A 20,098-nucleotide genomic window follows, 5' to 3' on the forward strand; every position below is an offset into this window, starting at 1 on the left:
TTCAGCATTAGGTTAGGCTCGGCTGTCTACCCGGCTTCTTATTAGTTGACATTCATCAACTTCCAAAGGCCACACCGAAGTGCGTGCATCCAACCCCACATCTTGTGTCTATCGCAATGATACCGAGATTCAGATTATCGTAGGTCATAAGATTGTAAAATGCACCAATATTAGTTAAACCCCTATCATCATAAACCCAGTCCCTTTGCATCGTCTTCTAGCCGAAACATTATCTTCTCATTGATTTTGGTAATAAACTCATCATTACAATGTCCGAGTAACTAGAATTATCTTAAAGCTTAAAAAATTAGAAAAACGTCACAGAAGAGCAAAATGGGAGCGAGTAAGCTTATAGAGCAAACTAAAGTGTTACAAGTGATCAAATTCAATTTCTCAGCCTCTAACCTCAAGAATGGCATACAATCATCAGCTTGAACGGTATATCTATCACGCTTCCCAGCTGCAGACATGTCTTCTGAGTATTCCGACTTCCCAGCCTCGCCTCAGGGGCCACAATGCCTAGCTGACATAAGATTTCTCAACTTATACATACTTGGGAAGCAATAATCAAACGTATCCCACCATTTTAATGTCTGTCTATTCCTCCAAAGCTTAGATGTAATATTGCAGAGCCCGACTTATGTACAAAATAGGCATCAAATAGCTTGAAGAAAGTTCTTCAGCGAGAATTACTATAGTAATGATCATTGCCCTGAAAGCTTCTTCTTGTAGTAAGAGGCTCTTCTGTCAAAACGAAGCACAGGAGGTTGGAGAAAATGCAAAGTTAAAACAAAATCAAATCAAAAGGCAAACATCAAGATCATACATAAAATATAGCATAAAAGATAGCCGACTATATCTGGACAGGCAAGAGAAGGGCATAAACACCTTTATATCAAAATCAATGGTTAACATTAATGCCAAAATCTTCGTAAATGTGTAAAATACCTTCATTTTTTCAAACCTTAGCTTGCAATAGCATAACCATAATTTTCTTATCCAACAATGACCAATTTCTCCTCCCACAATACCACATCTCCACAAAGCATTCCACCCACTACACACACAGACTCCCACTCACCCACCTAGCCAAATATAATCCATATTCCACAAAAATTGCAAGCTAGTGATGGACAAGAAATTATGTCCTGACAATACTCAAATCAGATTTGATAATATTGGAAACCAAATAACTGTATAAACTAGAAAGAAATTATGCATGGATGACAAACCCACACCCTCAATGCCAAAAAATAAAATAAAAAAAAAAAAAAACCCTCCTCTCTCTCTTTTTGCATGTGCACCCTGGATCATAGGTCTACCTCACTTTCAACTAGAGGATTTTTATCAGGGTCAGGATTAATCTGAATCAAGCCAGGGAGCACCCTATTGGGCAGCAAGCTCTACCAATATTTAATGCGGTTGCCACTACACAAACTCAAAAGTCAAAACCTTTTGTTAAGCTAGTACAACCCCTTGCCAAGCATTCAGTGTTCCTCCCCTCCTTTATATGGCAAAGGCAGCCATCAAAATCTCACTTTTCTTGATTCTCAAGATGAGTGAACCTCCTAGTCCCATTAATATGCATGAAATTTTTAATGAAAAATCATTAAATTTAAAACTGTGACGAGTGTTTTTATTGACAATTTTAATTGAAGAAAGATATAAATAAACATGATAAATATATAAATAAATCCAAAGTCCACAAATCCAGAAAATGAGTATTAGAGGGACCTTTAGATTTGGTGAACAAGTAGAAAGTGCAAATCAAGTTACAAGCGAATTTGACACATTTAAATCAAATTTAATACCGCTAAACTTACCTTCATCATCTTCATCTCCATTTTGACTTGTAAAGAATGGGGTGAGGTAATTTTTATCTAAAGCTGTAAAAGACGCAGCACTGCAAAGGAGAAGCAACCAGTAAATGGAAATGGGAAGATCTTTCAATGAAATATATTTCGCTAGATTGTTAACTTCGAGATTCAGACAATACCTCCGATGAAACTCTTTCAATTTCATTTTGATTTTGTTGCCCGATGAAGATTCTTCATCATACGAAGGAGCAATATAACCATGGTTTCCTTCAAAATTCTTGTGAAAGAAAACAAAAATGTTATAAGAAAAAAGTGGGGGAAATGTACAAATATATTAAAAGAACATTTTATATGCATTTCAAAAGTTATTAGTTTAATCTAGAAATTGACAATTACAAACAATTGTACAAGAACGATCGACAACTGAACATGTATTCAAATCATAATAAAAGTAAACAGGTTTACAGGAGCTGTAGGGTCACATTCATCCTAGGATAAGTCAATTAATTATTCCCAGAACACGGGTTAGCATGCTTGAAAATAATGATTTAAAAAAACAAAAGAAAAATATTTTATTTTAACTGACTAGGTAGTATGTATGCCCATGTTTCCTAACTTCCAGTCGAGTATTTTTTTATATAGAACTGGACGAAAGGAGCTCACCACACAAGTGAAAACTGTATATCATTAAAATGGTCTGAAAGCTTATCAAAATTACAACCACGATCTTTCCTCACGCAAGATTATTTATCTAGAACCGCCAGATTAGTTATGTCCACCTAGGATGGTTTAGTGCCAACAAAACACCTTATCCAAGGCTACTATACATTATGACCATGTTGAAGTGGAGACAATAACTTGACCCAGTATGATGAAATTGAATTGGTTATAATTTATGTACATAATTAGAAGACTGATTGTATATTTCTTCTCTCGGTTTCAAATGTAACCTACATATGTGCAGGTAAACGAATGACCAAAAAAAACACAAAGAAAGAATATTCGTCTGAACAAATTAGCCCCACCTTCCCACATTCTAGTCAACTAAGAGTTTGCTTCATGCTGCATTCAAAAAGCTAAATTGAAGAAGAAAACACTTGCAAAAGAAAGAGAAAGAACCTCCTCCTTGCGAATCCATTAAGAGTTATTAATATATCAGGATGTTATACATATGAGGGCAAAAAAATTAAAATTTAAACTTATAAGGACATATTAGTACAAATGAATTTGGTTTCTAAATTATGAAAAGTTTTACGTCAGCATCAAATGAATAAGGCAATAAATAAAATAACCTTGTAAATAACTAAATACTTTTCAATCACCTGTAAAACTTGTTAACATAAGTGATTCACATGCTTCTTATATTTAACGATCTTTAAACCATGACAAGCATAATATGCATCAATATCTCTTCAATGATAAGTACATAAAAACACATCCATAATTTTGGAACAAAGCTATCAAACAGAATAACTTTAGCTCAAATCTCAAATGGCCATCGCTTTCATAAACCAATGATGGGTGTTGCACATTTCAAACTAAAAATAATATATAATAAGCTTCATAAAGAAATTATAATAGATATAAAACGAAGTTATCTGTTGTAAAACTTACATTGATGTTTCCTACTGGACTCAAAGCATTGTCAATGTTATGGCTGTCACCAACAACTTCTAGGGCTTCCAGCATGGTTCCCGTTGAACCACCAATGAGTAATACCTGAAACAAATATGAATTTGAATGATCAGAATATTCACAAGGGGTTTCTTATGATCATCAGTTAAGGCTCCAAAATTTTGAAAGATAAGGAAAACAATTTGGCTGCTTGTTTATACACTACATAACCTCATGAACAGGAATTCGGACAGAAATATTGTTATACTCATCATCTAATAAGGACTGATCAAAATCTAAAGCAATCTTTTAGCTTGCATACTTATGCTCCCACTCCATAAAATTCATGCGGCAAAGAATACTTTTACTCCCTTAAGCTTATATCATGTTTCATTTTGGTTCTTCATAGAGTTTCTTTTTAATCCTTTAACTATTAAAAAATAGTCAAAAGTTTTTCTTTCTCACACCATTAATTACTTAATGGAAAATGCTTACGTGCAATTTTTCAAGCCAATTCAAGTTGTCATCATTTATTTATTTATCAATCTCATCCTACTTTTAAAATGTTTATTAAAAAATTAAACTTAATCGACATATAAAAATATATCTTAACTATACATAGATAACTTGTTCTGTATAGATAAGCATCTAAAAAAATGTAAGTTTAAATTTTTATTTATATATAGAGAATTTAGGTTTCAAGATAATGATAATTATTTTTAATATTTTCAAAAATATTTTAAAGTAAGGTAAAATTAATTAATAAAAAGTAACAGTAAATTGAGTTTTTTTAACTGGCCTGAAAAATTACACATCAGCATTCTCCACTATACTAATTAATGATATTAAGAAAGAGGAAATTTTTCACTATATTTTAAAAGTTAAAGGATAAAATAAAATTAATATTTTTAAATGATATGAAATATAATTAAAAAAATTATGACATGCAAAAAACTGTTAACTTTAACGGTAATTTTAAAGGTAGGGGAGTTAATAATCAAAATATGAAACACAGGGTCCTTGATTTAAACTTCTAAAAGTTAAGGAGGTCGTATGTAACTAACTCAAAGTTCAGGGAAGTTTTGTGTATTTTAGCCAAGATTAAAAGACTCAGTATAATTTTACTAATTCATGTAGTTCCAGTCTAATGAGCATGGCAGGTCAAAAAAAAAAAAAAAAAATCTAATGAGCATGGAGTTAACAAGCACAGTGCATTAGCCAAACACAACCAAGAAAACAAATAGCGCACAATTTAACTAAAAAGCTTGATCACAACATGATTTCTTCTCCCAACCTCAAAAGATTTTGGATTTAACATTTATGCAGTTCATTTATAATATATTCCCATTCAAGAGTAGGAAACATTTTATATGAATTACATTATGTCTAAATTAGGCAATATTTTACATAATTTCTACAGCATTTTATTTAATTATTTAATATTAAATATTTAATGATTAATGATTGGTTTAACGGAGGACAATAGTGAACACACCTACCGTTAAAACAACTATAGCTGTAGTTGCAGTGAATATGGTCTGCCCATGTCCTTCTGGAAGATCATGAACTGATTGCAGAGCAAGGGCAAATGCCATTGCCCCTCGAAGTCCTATTTCAGGGTATTGAAATTTAGGTAAATCAGCAAAGAACAAATCAAAAGCAAAAAGCAATCTTTTGAGTCAAACTTCCCACGTCACTGTCAGCGACAACTGTGCTCCTTTCCTTACCACTATACCAAAGTGCTTTCTGATGTTTTGGAGGTATCTTTCTATTTGCAGGTCTGACCAAATTGACCAAATAAGCACAAGAAAAGACATTTGCTGCCCTGAATTAAGTGACCAAACAATTTAGTTAAAGACTTCCAAGAAAAATAAGAAAGTAAAGAATAATAATGATTGAAGGGTATTAAAATGAACCAGAAAATCATTAAACGATAAAAAAACTAGCTGAAAATCATAAAATGAACATGTGCCCATCATGATCCAGGGCTTATCTTGATAGCGGTGATAGCAATAGTACCTTGCAACCCCAATAAATATCTGGAGTGGTTCTAGTTAAGGAAGAAAAATAGCAGAAAAAATGCTTAGTTATTATGAGTCCCTATTGTTCAGGTTTATAGGGCAAAATAAAGAAGAAAGGATACAATGGAAAAGAATATAAATCCAACATGTGACCAGCTATGTTGTTCCATAGCAATATCGAACCCCATGTATATGAATCTGCAAATCAGTAAAAATTGAGTTATCCATGCATCATTTAGACTTCATGATTTGATTACAAGAAAGAAGTTGAAGATAAAGTCCTCACATAAATGTTTCTGCCAGTGATGATATTAGATGGAAAAATGCGGAGACAAATCTTTGAGAACTTTCTGACAAATTGGAGTATGTGTAATGCTTCATGACCTAATACGGATTACCCAAATGCTCATGAGATTTCTTTAACCCAGATAAGAAATGACCAAAAAAAAGAGAATGGAAACGAAATATGCACTTACTATTCCCGTGAACAGTATTGATACAATACCAGACAAGCCAAGACCTTCTGCAAGCATGTACCTACAAGATAGATATGTATAAACCGACACATATCGTGTATGTAGAAAGTAATGTAGTAAACTTCTAAGCAAAAATAATGACAAAATTGTCCAAGAGATTACTTACGAGAAATATGGGAAAAGAACAAAAAGACAGCTCTCCAAGTTCTGAAGACTGGATGGAACCAGAAAAATGTTCTTATCAGTATCTTTCAGTTATTATGGATATCATCAAAGGTTAAGTAAAAAGAATAAAAATAAACACCATGTACTCACTTGTCAATATCCAATCCTGCATACTTAAAAAGGTAATAACAGTTAAGGTATTCGCAACATACTGTAAGCTTCCATTGTGCTGTTGTTATGTAATCATAATAATGACAAAGAACAGTCACTAGGAGTTGGTTGAGTTAGTTACATAAGGGTCAGAATATAGCTGTTGGGGCCAGTCCCGTTGCCTATATAAATCAAACCCATTTTATGCCTTAGATCATTCTGAATACATGCAGTGAGTTGGTTTCCCTCTTTGTTCCTCTATTCTTCGCTTTGATGCTCTGATCCCTTCCCTCTCTTTCCCTTAATTTCTCTCTCATTCTCCTCCTTTCTCTCTGCTCCTCTCTCATTCCTAATCACAATACTACCACAGCTATGCTGTAAATAATTAGTAGAAGAGTGGATTTAAAAAGGATATCAAAGCAGATGTAAATCCAACCCCAACACCTGCATAACCACCACAAGCAAGCAACTTAGGAACATTGACAATATAGCAATTTATAAAACAAACATAGAAACACCTTGTGTATGTCATGTATTAATAAGTCGTAAGGGGCTTGGAATCAGTTGTAGCAGTTCATGACTTTAGCTATACACGTATAGCACTAGGTGAAGGGTGTTGTGCATGTGAAGTTGGTTAGTTAACAACCAGTTCCATAACATAATATATGGAAAAGAAACGGCACATTTCTATAGCAAGGCTCTCCATCTCTCTTTCCCATCTACACACACGAGACAACGAAGAGGCAAAATTTCTTCTTCGCCAAGAATTATATCAAGAAGGAAAAAGCAACCAAGAGTGAGATCACAAGTATGAGACATGCAATCTAGAAGGAACAACATGGAATGTGGCAGTTAGCTCACTTCATTTAAGTCCTCTTCAAGACATATAGAAGCGCAAACCATGCCAGGTATCAATATATATAATAAAATCTATAGCAAGCCACACTACACTAAAATAACGTGCTTCATTCCTCAAACTCCGTGAAATGCATGGAGAAAATATGACCTGTTTTTAACACTAGATAAAGAAAATACAAGATACTATCTTTATGACGAACCTGAAGACATTGAACCAACAAAGGTCTCCAAAAATCTCACAACCACCATGAAGAAATTTTGTCCAGAGTGGTTAGTTTTGACAGATGACATAGTCCTGCATGAAAGTATTTTAGATAGAGTTGAACCTTTATTCATGATTACCATGATTAACAATAAGACAATGTAGAATGTCAAATACCTGTACAAGGAAATTGCTATCTATTCACAGCACATGAGGATGAGAAGGTGGGGGAAGAACAAACAAAAAGGTAAACAAATTAGTCAGTTAGCGAAGTCCATGTCTTGCAGATAATGTGCTACAAAGTAAGAGATAACATAAGGACAATAGCAATGAATACTTACTGCATCATTCAAGACAGATTCTCCAAACACCAGGGCATATAGGTTGACATCTGTGCCAAGTTCCTGCAAATAAGGCAAACAGATGCACGTATTAAGAACAAAGAGTCAAACACCAACATATAGTTACATACAACATAAAGTTACATTAAGTGTGTTGGATAATCCTCAAAGTACTTTGAATGGAAAAGGCAAAAGAATTCTGTCCAGCTAGTTGGGTAGAAAATAAGTAGGAAAACCCCCAGCTCAGAATGTTCAAAAATTGTCCTACCCATACCGGAACAGCAAAATGGTCTACAAGTATGCCTCTCTTGCATCATTCTCTTTCTCTAATAAAAATTTCATCTTCAATCGAAAGTGAGGCACCAAAATAAAAAGGTGTAAAGAAAGTGGAGACCTAAAAAGTTATTTCTATCCTCACATTTTTCCAGCTGCATAGTGCCAAGAAAGTGATTTTATAGACAAATTTCATAATTAATTACATATCATTAAATCAAATATCATCTAAGGAAAAGTAGCAGCAACTTGAGCAACGAACAAGTAAGCTAGTGAAGAAGAATGCCAAAGAATCCCACTTACCAACGCACCATGGCATTTGAGCGCTTATCCATATTGGATTAAAAAAATAATAATTATTATTAATTGAATATTAGAAGTTGGAATACATAACTGCAGTACTGGAGGCAATAAAAATTATATGAGAAAAAATGAATACGTAGCATCACCTGAAATATGGACAGAACAGTAACAGGATCCGTTGCTGATATCAAAGCACCAAACATTAGGCATTCCACAAAAGGAAGTTTATACATGAGGTAGAGTAAACCACCAAGATAACTGCAGCATATAGGAGGAAAATGCTAGCATGAAATCAATAAACTCTAATGAACCAACAAGCAAAAATAGCTAAACACAATGGAAAAACATAAATTAGGGGAAGGTAACTCACACTAAAACACCAGTGACTACTGAAGCAATAAAGGTACCAAATATAGCAAATGTCACAATTGCTCCAAAATTTGAGAAGAAAGGTTTCTGTCCCGACAAAAATCAAAAAATTAGTAAAGCTATCCAGAGAAAAACAAGGTGCAAGCTCAAAAGCAGGTAGATGGACGCACTCACAGGTGATAGACTGAAACCGGACTGAGTAAACTCAAAAGTCAAGGAAAAGATAGCAATATGGTAGACCCATATAAATAGATAACATCAGTTATATAATAATAAAAAAGGAGACCAATATAACAATCTCCGCTGAGGATATAATATAATGGGAGGCAACAGGAACAGGAAGAAAAATTCCTCATGAAAATTGAACCACGCCCTGTAAAAGAAAACCAAAGTAAAAAATCATAAGTCAGCTCTTGAAACAAACAAGATCCAAACAAAAGTCTCGTCATTCAAATTTTGTAAAAGGATAGTACAACCGATTGGCATTGCAACAAACCTGATACTAGTTTCTGTGTCTGAAACGTTAGCAAGTACACCAACAATTAAACCTGCAAAAGCAAGTCAATTTTACAAAAATTGTGGAAAAATAACAATGACCCCTGAGAGAAGAAAAAAACAAAAATATCAATTAAACGAACAGCGATCACCGTAAGAGTACCTATAAGAAGAGAAGCGCTTGCTTCAGGGATAACATATATCCGCTTGCGACGTAGGACGTGGCCAAGAACGAAAGACAAAACCAACATCATGATCTGAAGAAGAATTCCCACTCCGGCAGCTTGCTGCTCCTTGCCCGGAGCCCCATGAGCATCGGCCGGAGAAATATCATTCTCCACGCCCATTCTGGAAACTTCGCTGGAAGCAGTTGCTTCCGCCAACGCCTGTATCGCTCGAATCAAATATGATGATCGTCTTCCAGGACCCACCCCCCAGTTCTTCTCCCTCGCTTTTCTTTCTCTATTCTCAGGTTTGGACTTTTTGCCTCCGTAATCACGGAACGAGATCAAAAAAACATTAAAAACGATATGTCTGATGAGATCTAATGTAAATTATTAATTATTAACTAGTAACAATTCAAATAACGCTTGTATAATCTAAAGAGGCTTTGTCATCAAGGAAAGCTGGCGTTTGACCAACAAATCAAACTACATATTCATTATGATGGGGTTTATGCAATTTGTTAAAAATTTTTAATAAAAAGATTTGAAAATACTAAAATAAAGAGCACAGGTTTTTTTTAATGGTTTGCTACTCTTATACTACCTCACGTTCTTAATATAAGATCTCGTTTGATTTTTATTTTGGTTCTAAATATAAACCTCAATCCACTTATTTCTAATATTTATGTATTTTTTTCCAAGATAGTCTTTTTAACAATAATAATTCTAGCCAACACTTAATTAGTAAGGATATTTTAGGAAAGATAATACTTATTTATTACAAATAACTAACTTAACTTATTTTCTTAATCTCATTAAATTAGTCAACCAGCTTTTATAATTAAGACCGGAGGTAGTACCTTAATTTACAACTCTCTAATCATTAATTTATCAGCAAAATTCGTCTATGAAATTAATAAAAATACAACTTGTTAAGCATACGATGTTGGCCAAAAAAAGAATAAACACAATGATTTCTCGTGGTTTATTTATCATATTACCTTATTTATATCTTTGTTACTACTCTACCGGTCCTTAATATAGAACCCAATTTTGAGTTGGTTTGGTTCTAAATATAAGACCCATTTCTCATATTTATCAATTATCTCTAAATTACCCCTATGGATACTCTCTCAACCATAATCAAGTAGAAAAGGGAGAGGGGGTATTAAGAAACATGATTATGGTATTTAGGAAAAGATGTCACTTTTCTAATAACTAATTTACCTAACTTCCTTAATCTAATCAAACAGTTAAATGGATCTTATATTAAGGACCGGATGAGTACAAATTTATAAATAAGATTTTCAGGCAAAAAATTATGAATAAGATTTGTCTATTTATGACGGAAGAGGAATAGTTTTCAAGATTTCTGGTAGCTTGATGCTCATGCTCCTTAGTTTATAACTTTGTAACAATTAATTTGCAAATAAAATTCATTTATTTATAAAAAAAATAAAAAAATTAACTTGTCAAAGTTATTATGATATCTAACGAATCAATACATTTATTCCACATGATTTGTAACTTGGTAATTACTAATTTGCAAGTGAGATTTATTGTTTTGCTACAAGGGTTTACTATATCACTAAGGAACCTTTGGTTCTTATTTTGGATTTCTAAACTATTTTGGTTCTTAAATAAGATTAACTAAATCTTTTTGATCCTCAAATGTTATCCTCGCGTTAATTCTTATTCTAATATATAATGTTTGTTTGAAAACTTTAAGATGCTTTTGTGAAAATATTAACACATCAATTTTTAACAATCACACGTTAACGAAGTGTTTTTAATGAAAAGATGTGTTTTAAGTGTCAATTTTGACATCAGGACACTAAAATTATTTGAAAAGCTTGTTTTCACTCTTTGTTCCATATTTAGTTATCTTTATTTAAAAAGTTTATTTTTTCTTTATGAAATTCTTAGCACGTTAATTTCAATTCTAATGTGTTACCCTCAGTTTCCAAAGAATCAAAGTTTTGCCTTCATAGCAATTTTAACGCATCAATCTTTTTCTTTTTCTTTTTGAGTGAAAAGTACTTTTTATTCAAAAGCAAAGAAACGTACAAATAGTTACAAGCCGGAAAAGGTAAAACTACACAGAGATGCTATTAGCCTAAGCTTAACCGCTCATGAAATTCTTTCGCGCGGATGGTGTGGTGGCTTAAGGCAATAGCCTCATTTACAAGTTTAACGACATCAAGTATCTTGGCAAAACAACTGACTAAAGATGCACCAGTTCTTGTCCCGTTTCTTTGGGTTGATGTCATCCTCAAACCATTCTCTGAGTGTCTTCTGGCAAAATTCCACTTGGAGATGAGGGGGTATAATCAGGTTCCAGCATGAGGCGGCATTAGTACCCTCCCTAAGAACATGATTTAGGTCCTTAGAACCGTTTTCACAAAGTTTGCACCATTCATCTGAAGCCATGTGTCTCTTGACTCTTTCCGTGTTGGTTAACAGTTTATTGCTTAGTGCCAACCATAAAAAGGCTCAAGTTCGTTGTGCTCCTGGCCATCACCAAGCAAGCTGCCACTCCTTTCTTTCTACGTTCCAGTCCTCCTCCTTGATTAGCTGATAAGCTGTTTGCACTGTGAAAATGCCAGAGGATGAATAGCTCTAGTTGCATTGGTCTAGCTGTGAAGGATTCCTTGGGGTTCCATGATCTATAGTTAACTTGATTATCCTTGTAGGTAATCTGTCTCCAATATTCTGCTAGTCCTATGAGCCACTTGGTGAAATCAAGTGATTTATTGGCTTGCTAAGCTCCTCCTCTGGGATGGGTGCGAAGGAGAGGTAGTGTAGCGGTCCAAGCTCCCTAATTCAGTGATCAGTCCAAAATCTGGCTTTTTCCCCATTTCAAATGGTCCATTTGAGACCCATTTCTAGGTCCTCCCATAAGGTGCCAAGGTTTCTCTAGAGGTGTGATCCCTTCTTGGATTTGACAGCTTTTTTCTTTTTTGGTACAAAAGAAGGCTAAAGCCCAAATTAAATACTATTAGGATTGATTCCTACGCAATCCTGATCCACTAGCATTTGCAAACTCTCGGGGTATTTATCCCAAAACGAGGATTGAGAGATGCCCATCTTCGCAAGCCCATCAGCCACCTTGTTCCTTTCTCTTGTTATATGCTCCAGCTCAATTGTCCAACTGAAATTCAGTAATTCCTAGATTCTAAATAGGACAAGATTTCCATTTTGAGACTCATCCTTCCTCATGAGTTGCTCAATAAGAGTCTTGGCATCAGATTCCAGAATCACACGTTTGAATCCAAAATCCCAAGCTAAGGATAGTCCCTTAAGGATCGCCCACTCTTCTGCTTCAGCCGCACTGCAAGTACCAATTAAGAAACAGAACCCCACAATCCAGGTTCCAGCTTGATCCCTGATGACCCCTCCACAACCTGCCTTCGTGGATCGTTGGTTCATAGCTCCATCTACATTCAACTTCACCCAACTTTCCGGGGGGGGGAATCCACTTATCATTCTTCCTATCAGATTCAGCAATGAGTTTACTGCCCTCTTCCGTTCTAGTTGCAAAAAATCTCCAACAATTTAGTATATGATATCCCGGATTCCTAGGTCTGCAGTTGATATCATTCCCAAACATAGTCTTGTTACGCCAATTCCATAATTTCCAAACTGCTACAGCCCAAATAATATCCCAGCTGACGTCCTCAATCATTCCCATATTAACTTTCAGATTCATTGTAAACCATTCTTGAAGAGAAGCAGCAAAAAAATCTGAAGTATATCTCTTGTTAAGAAGTTGTAACCAAAGCTGCTTAGCATAGAAGCAGTCTCTTAAAACGTGAAGAATGTCTTCGGTTCCTCTGTGACAATAATAACATACTGCTGAATCCGCACACCATCTGCTTCTCCACAAGTTTGTTGGAAGCCTATTATTAAAGGCTCTCCAAAGGAAGACTCTGATTCTCTCAGCCCCTTTCCACTTCCATATCAGTTTATAAATTGGATTAAAGAGAGCCCTGTCATTTTCTTCAATTAGAAAATAAGCACTTTTAACACTAAACATGCCATTACTTGTTTCACTCCAAATCATTACATCATTTCCAGCCCCCTCTATAGGAGGTAAGACACTGATGAGTCTCTGTATAACTTCCTTCTTAACAATCGTGTTTAGCCTCTGAAAATCCCATGTCCCATATTTCGTCCAATCAGCTACAGAGCTTGCTTCCTCCTCTTGCGTTAAAGGTCTGATGCACATATCCTTAATTTTCATATCTGGGAGTAGCCACACATCATTAAAGAAATTTACAGATGGACCATTCCTGACTTGCCATTTAGTCCCATTTTCAATAATGTCTGCTTGCTTGCAAATAAAGCTCCAGAGTTTAGAGTCCCCTGGAAAAGCAGTCAGCAAGCATTCCTCATCACGTAACATATACTTCTGCTGCAAAATATCCACCCATAATCCATTTTCACCTCTGATTAGTTTCCAGGCTAGTTTTGCTCCATAAGCTCTGTTGACAGAAGCAAGTCTTTTGAAACCCAGTCCACCATGGGATTTAGGTAGCGTCACTTGATGCCATCCAATAGGGTGATATCCATGGGAATGTTGGTTATTTCCCCATATGAAGTTTCTTTGCAATCTCTCTACCTCCTCATAAATTTTCTTTGGTAATAGGGCCACTTGCATAGGGTAAAGGGGAATATAGCTCACCACAGATTTGGCCAGTGTGATTCTTCCTGCCAGAGATAAACTATCGGCTTTCCACGCTGACAGCTTCGATTGCACTCGATCAATAACATATTGGAAGCTTTCCTTAGGTTTCCTAGTAGTAGAGAGAGGAAAACCCAGGTACTTGCCCATTTCAGCAGTGACTTTCATCTGAGCAATATTTCTTATTCTTTCTTTGATTGTTCTATCCACTTTTGGGGAGAAAGTTAAGGAGGACTTGCTTTTGTTAACAAGTTCTCCAGAAGCTCGAGAGAAATTCTGCAGGCACTCCATCATGCAGTGAGCTTGTCTTTCAGTAGCAACACCAAACAAGAGTAAATCATCAGCAAAAAGCAAGTGAGATATACCTGGACCATTTTTGGTTACCTTTATAGGCCTCCATTTACCTTCATTGACCGCATCTGTAATTAAATGTGACAGTTTATCCATGCACAGCACAAAGAGTAGAGGGGATAGAGGGTCCCCTTGTCTGAGGCCTCTCTAAGGTTTGAAATACTGAGTCTTGGAACCATTCCACAAAACATTGTAGGAGACTGAAGTAACACAAGACATAATCAAATTAATTGAACGACTATCCATTCCAGTCTCCTCCAGCACCTGTTGTAGGAAGTCCCATCTTATCCTGTCATAAGCTTTCTCCAAATCTATCTTCATTGCCATCAAACCCTTCTTGTTTTTATTCTTTTTCATGGTATGCATTATCTCCTGCCCAATTATTATGTTATCCTGAATGTGTCTCCCTTTAATAAAACTTGCTTGGAAGGGGGAGATCAGGTCATTCATCACCATCTTCAATCTTTGGGTCAACACTTTAGTGATACACTTATAATGCACAGAACACAAAGCAATTGGTCTGAATTGAGTCACCAACTCTGGGCTATTAGTCTTTGGAATAAGAGAAATCAGAGTTTTATTTGAATCAACCACTTCAATTTCCCCATTAAAAACTCCTTTCACAAATTTGCAAAGATCAGGCCCAACTAATTGCCAGTTAGCCTGGAAGAAAATAGGGGAGAAACCATCCTCCCCAGGAGCTTTATAGGGACCTATAGAGAATAAAGCATTTTTAACTTCTTTATATGAGGGAATTGCACATAAATCATTCAAAGCATCAGTTACTTCGGGAAAACAGGTAGCAGTCTTTAAATAGTTCTGCTCACAGCCATCCGTCGTGTAAAGCTTCTTGAAATACTTCACTACCCACTCCTTCAAATTATCCTCCTCCTCAATCCAGATTCCCATCTCATTCTTTAGAGCTAAGACTCTATTTTTCTTCCTTCTAATTCTGGTTTTTAAATGATAAAATCGTGTATTCCTATCCCCTTCAGTAATCCAAATTGTTCTAGCTTTTTGAAACCATTTAAGCTCCTCTAATTTTAAAACTTCCTCTAATTCCTCCTGCAATTCCACCTCCAGTTTGCAAAGGAAATGTGAAAAGGGGTAACCATCAAAGTTTTGAATTCCATTTAATCTAGCCAGAATCTGTCTCTTCCTTTTTTCTACAAGGCCAAAAACATCTCTATTCCAACTAAGCAAAGAGTTCTTAATGTTGTTCAAAGCTTCATTGAAATCGTTCCTAAAAAGCCACTTCTCTTTAATCAAGTCTTTAAAATTGGCATGTTCAATCCACATAGCCTCAAATCTAAAAGGTTTAGGACCTTTCGAAGTAATGAAAGAATCAGACAGCAGCAAATTTAGAGGATTATGATCTGAAAAATTCGTACGAGGAAGAATCTTTACCAGACAGTCCGGGAAGGAATTCATAAAAGCAGAATTCGCTAGAGCTCTATCTAATCTTTCAAAGAGTCTTGAGCATCTTGCTAGTTGCGGACCCTTCCATGTAAAACGAGGACCTTTAAATCCCAGATCTGATAGAGCGCAAGCTTTAATCTGATCATTAAACCAAGCAATGCGCCGTATATTAATTTTCCTTCCTCCCATTCTTTCCGATGAAGACATGATATCATTGAAATCGCCACAAACCACCCATGATTCTGAGGTTATGGAAGACAGAGATTTCAGGTCCTCCCAAAGAGCTTTCCTCAGATTAGAGTGTGGAACCGTATAAATTGCTGTCAGGAGAAAAGGTTCAAATCCTGGAAGCATACATCAAAAATGAATATATTGTCTATTTAGCTGCAGAATTGTAATATTCACACAACTCCCATTCCAAGCAACCACTATTCCGCCTGAACGTCCAATGCTTGGAACTGCTGAGTAGCAATCAAACCCCAGAGAATTAAGAGAACGAAAGTAAGAGGAATCTTCACATCTGGTTTCTGCTAGAATAATAACTTTGGGCTTAGGCCCAGAGAACATGGTTTTTAAGTTCCTCACCAGTCCCTTACTACATGCACCTCTAGTATTCCAGTAGAAGATACTATCCATAAAAGATTTTTGTTTTTTAAAAAAAGGCCCAATTTAAGACCCTATGTGCTCTGAGTCTCGCTTACTATCGTTCCATTACTCTGAAGTAATTCTTCCCCATCTTCATTCATTGGGCTCTCCTCAAATGGGCTTTCACTCACTTGCCCAAAGGAGGCCCTTTCAGTGTCCGCTTCTTTATCCCCGGGGTCATGTGGCAGACCTGGGGGGTCCAGTTGGAGGTCCATGAGATCTACATTTAATGCTCCCTGCAGTATCTCCCTTTTGTCCCCATTCGTTTGCTCTTGCTCTTCTCCCTTGTTCTCGTTTCCTGTCAACATCAGTGCCTCCTTACTTCTCATATGATTTCTAAACATCTCCCTTGATCTTTTCTCTCTTTTGCCCTTTTCGACAGCCACTGAGACACGTTTGAACTCTGCCGCTGGGACCACTGCTAAGGATTTCCCTCCGTTTTGCTTTTGCGCAGGTTGCTTTGTTTTTGCACGTCTCACCGAATTTGCAAGCACCCCACTACTTTGTACCATATCCTTTTGTGGCTCCGTAGATACTTCCTTTTCCACATAATTCTTTGCAAGATTAAAATGATTTTCCACCTCAGCAAGCACATCAAATCTGGTCCCTTGATTTTGTTGCCGGAGATTATTCCCCTGTTTATCCTTTCCTTTCCGTTGCCGTCGTTGTTTCTGGACAACTTTCCACACTTCTTGATCACTAGAGGTGTTTAATCCATCCTCATTTGGCCTTTGCCTCCCGCTAACTCCATTATTCTGATCAGTTTGTCAGCCCTCTTCGTTCCCCATTGTATTTTTTTTCTTCGGACATACCGAGCAATTATGCCCATAGACCCCACAGTTAATGCATAGAGAGTGCAGACCCTCATATTCCAGTTGATACTCTTCCCCTTCTAGGGAGAACCCTGACATGAGTTGTTTCCCCAAATCCACAAGAACACATATTCGAGCATAGTGCCCTCTCAATTGGCCTGAAGTGTTGACATCAACTTTTATAGTTTCCCCTATTCTGTTCTCAATAATGGTTAATGCCTCTGCATCATAATATTCAAGAGCAACTCTGGGCAAATGAACCCACACTGCGACTTTATCGATTTTTGCTTTGGCCGGATTAAATCTTGGTTCCCATGGTCTTACAGTTAGATAGTGATCGTAGAGCATCCATGGGCCACCAGTGAGTGCATTGAAATAATCCTCTTTGTTTGAGAGTTTAACCACAAAGTATCCATACCCGATATTGATAAGGCTGATCACTCCTCGCTTTGCCCACAGAGCCTATAGTCTAGATTCCAGTGCTTTGTATCCCACATGATGATCAAGTAACTTTACTATAACAGCTTTCTTCCACGCTCTATATAGGCGTTTCTTCAGTCTGCCGGAGAAGTAGAAGGTTGGGAAGTTTTTATGGGGATCCTCTCGAATCCTCACAATAGGTTCCTTCTTCTCCCCTTCATCCATTTCAGAGTCTTCAGATAATGAATCATCAGAATAGCCTGAGTAATCTTTCCCTTCGTTATCCTCATCAGAATGATCTTCATTGTGTTCCACCCCTTTTAGAGTTTGAGCAAAAGTTAAAGGGGTTGTCTTCTGAGTTAGGGCTATATTGGTTCCAAGCTTCGGCCATTGATCAGTTTTCGAACTCTCACCAATCCCCATATTTTTTATCTTTTTTGAGCTTCTCATTATTTGATCATCCTCCTCCGTTGTTGGAGGGACTTGAACAGCAGCACCTTTGCCCGAGAGAACCAGAGCCATGTAAGAGCAGTCGGCGCATATACTTTAATTGCACCTCCCAGGCTCCAACTTCCAAACAAAGAGAATGTCAGGGGCCTTGGGTCACGAACTCCGATACCAACTCCTGATTTGACAGCTTTTAAATTGCCTTCTTGCCAACCATATTTGGCTCTTGGAATCTGGACCCATAAGAGATCGGGCTGCTTGACTATCTTATAGGCTAGTTTCATAAGGAGGGCAGAATTTTGGGCTACCATATCCCTTATCCCACTGCCTCCTGTTGATTTTAGCTGCTACATGGTGTTCTAGTTAATCAAATGTACACTTCTTTGTTGCTCAATGGATCCCAAACGAAATTCCTCACAAGTGCTTGAAATTTATTGCAACACATCACTCTCTTTTCATTGTTTATGAGCTTATTTGAAAAACTTAGTTTTGATTTGTTGAAGTTTTTATTGTGTCAATTTTTCACATAAAAATTATTTTGCCTGTGTATAAATTTAGCACATTTATTTTCATAGTAATGCGTAGAAAAAGTTTTTCTGAAAATATTTTTCACTCAATTTTGATGCGTAAATTTTAAAGGAATTTTAGTGCATTACTTTTATTTTTAAAGTTCTACAATAGTTAGAAACAACCTTCTTTTTTTTTTTTCTAATGGCTATATTTTTCAATAAGTAAAAATATATCACTCTGGATCCATTTTATAAGACTTTGATGGGTTGAAGAAATGTTATTCTAAACATCTTTTTGAGTAGAAATGTGATCTTAATTCCCTTCCAATCACAATTTTCTCCCCCCTAGCAAGGGCATTTTCTTTGCTAGGGTTTTTTCTTGTGGGAATTTCTTGCTCTCCTATAATGAGTTTTCCAGCACCTCTCTCTAGCACCCACAAAAATAGAGGATGTTCCAATGTGCATGTGTCTTAGAGATATTTGTTGGCAAGAGTGTGTACCTGAAGCTGAGATTATTTGTGAAAGTTGAATAGGCTTTAGAGTTGTTCCAAATTAGGAAAAAAAACCAACAAGATCTATGATTCTAAAGAAGTGATTAAGAATCAATGAAGAGGATTTGGATAACATCCTAATTTTCTCCCTAAGATTTAAATAATATTAGCGAAAATTGTTTACTTGCAAAATAGAATTTACCTTGTTGTTATTTAAATAAAGAAAATGCATGCAAATAAAATAAATTCTAAGGATGAAAATATAATATCAAGTTATAATATTAGGAAAAGAATAATATATATCGAAGTTAATGGAGGTTAAGTGAATATATAAGTAAATATCTCATAAAATTAAACTAATGGAGGTTGAATTAAACATTTAAAATAATTATGATTGTATTTTTATATATATACACATATAGAAATATGTAAATGAATAAAATAAAATAAAACTGAAGAAGTCCAACATCAACTAAATAATGAGGAAGAGGAAATTCTAGGAGTCTATATATAGGAGGTGGCAAGGTAAAATTAAACAATTAAGTAATTTTCGCACATAGTTAAGATAGGTTTAGTAAAGTATCATACGTAAATTGAAGAATCGTTGAAACGAGCTGAAACTTGGTTAGGCAGTTCGGGAGATCCAAGTCATAGTTTACCATTAGATCGAGCTAAAATTTAAAGAGTAGACTCATGATGTCTAATGCATTAATGTCAACGGTTAGATTGATATTTGAAAATTAGGAAAATTTCAATTAAGGATCACAGTAGATAATTTATTTCAAACAACCCCCAAAACATTCTGAAATATCACTACATCACCAAAGAGCAAACTAAAATTAATTTAAGAAAGGAAAAGACATTTTTACCCCTCAAAACTATAATCTTGAAGCTCTTCCCCCCTCTCTCTTAAAACTCTCAGTAACTCAAGCTCTTCTTTCCCTCTCTCTCTTTGAAAAATCTGTTCTTGCATTGAGAGAGATCATTCGTCGTCGTCGTTGTTCTGGTAAGGAGAGCCTTCGCCTTCACTATTATTTAAGTATGGAGTGCCTTCACTGTTAGTGTTGTTTTG

General features: G+C 35.8%; 2 protein-coding genes across 2 annotated transcripts; both read right to left on the minus strand.

Moving 5' to 3' along the window:
• Positions 1–323: 323 nt before the first annotated feature.
• On the minus strand, positions 324–9,577 carry LOC114734746 (sodium/hydrogen exchanger 6). The gene is made up of 22 exons (XM_028922392.1): positions 9,248–9,577; positions 9,086–9,137; positions 8,903–8,962; positions 8,764–8,788; positions 8,591–8,676; positions 8,367–8,478; positions 7,645–7,707; positions 7,481–7,500; positions 7,302–7,396; positions 6,659–6,687; positions 6,244–6,275; positions 6,095–6,142; positions 5,929–5,989; positions 5,739–5,836; positions 5,575–5,650; positions 5,451–5,470; positions 5,159–5,256; positions 4,931–5,040; positions 3,432–3,536; positions 1,997–2,094; positions 1,824–1,903; positions 324–744 (listed from the first exon to the last, which is right to left on the minus strand). Exons 1-22 carry the CDS (start codon positions 9,429–9,431, stop codon positions 680–682), a joined length of 1,617 nt encoding a protein of 538 aa, XP_028778225.1. The 5' UTR covers positions 9,432–9,577; the 3' UTR covers positions 324–679.
• A 2,839-nt stretch (positions 9,578–12,416) lies between these two features.
• LOC114734750 (uncharacterized) lies at positions 12,417–17,507 on the minus strand. The gene is made up of 5 exons (XM_028922397.1): positions 17,160–17,507; positions 16,418–17,018; positions 14,460–16,046; positions 12,653–14,351; positions 12,417–12,579 (listed from the first exon to the last, which is right to left on the minus strand). The coding sequence occupies exons 1-5, from the start codon at positions 17,505–17,507 to the stop codon at positions 12,417–12,419; spliced, it is 4,398 nt and encodes a 1,465-aa protein (XP_028778230.1).
• Between the last annotated feature and the right edge of the window lie 2,591 nt (positions 17,508–20,098).

The sequence above is a fragment of the Neltuma alba genome, unplaced genomic scaffold (assembly GCF_004799145.2).
Source record: "Neltuma alba isolate B1F8T4 unplaced genomic scaffold, ASM479914v2 tig00013137_pilon, whole genome shotgun sequence".
Lineage (NCBI taxonomy): Eukaryota > Viridiplantae > Streptophyta > Magnoliopsida > Fabales > Fabaceae > Neltuma > Neltuma alba.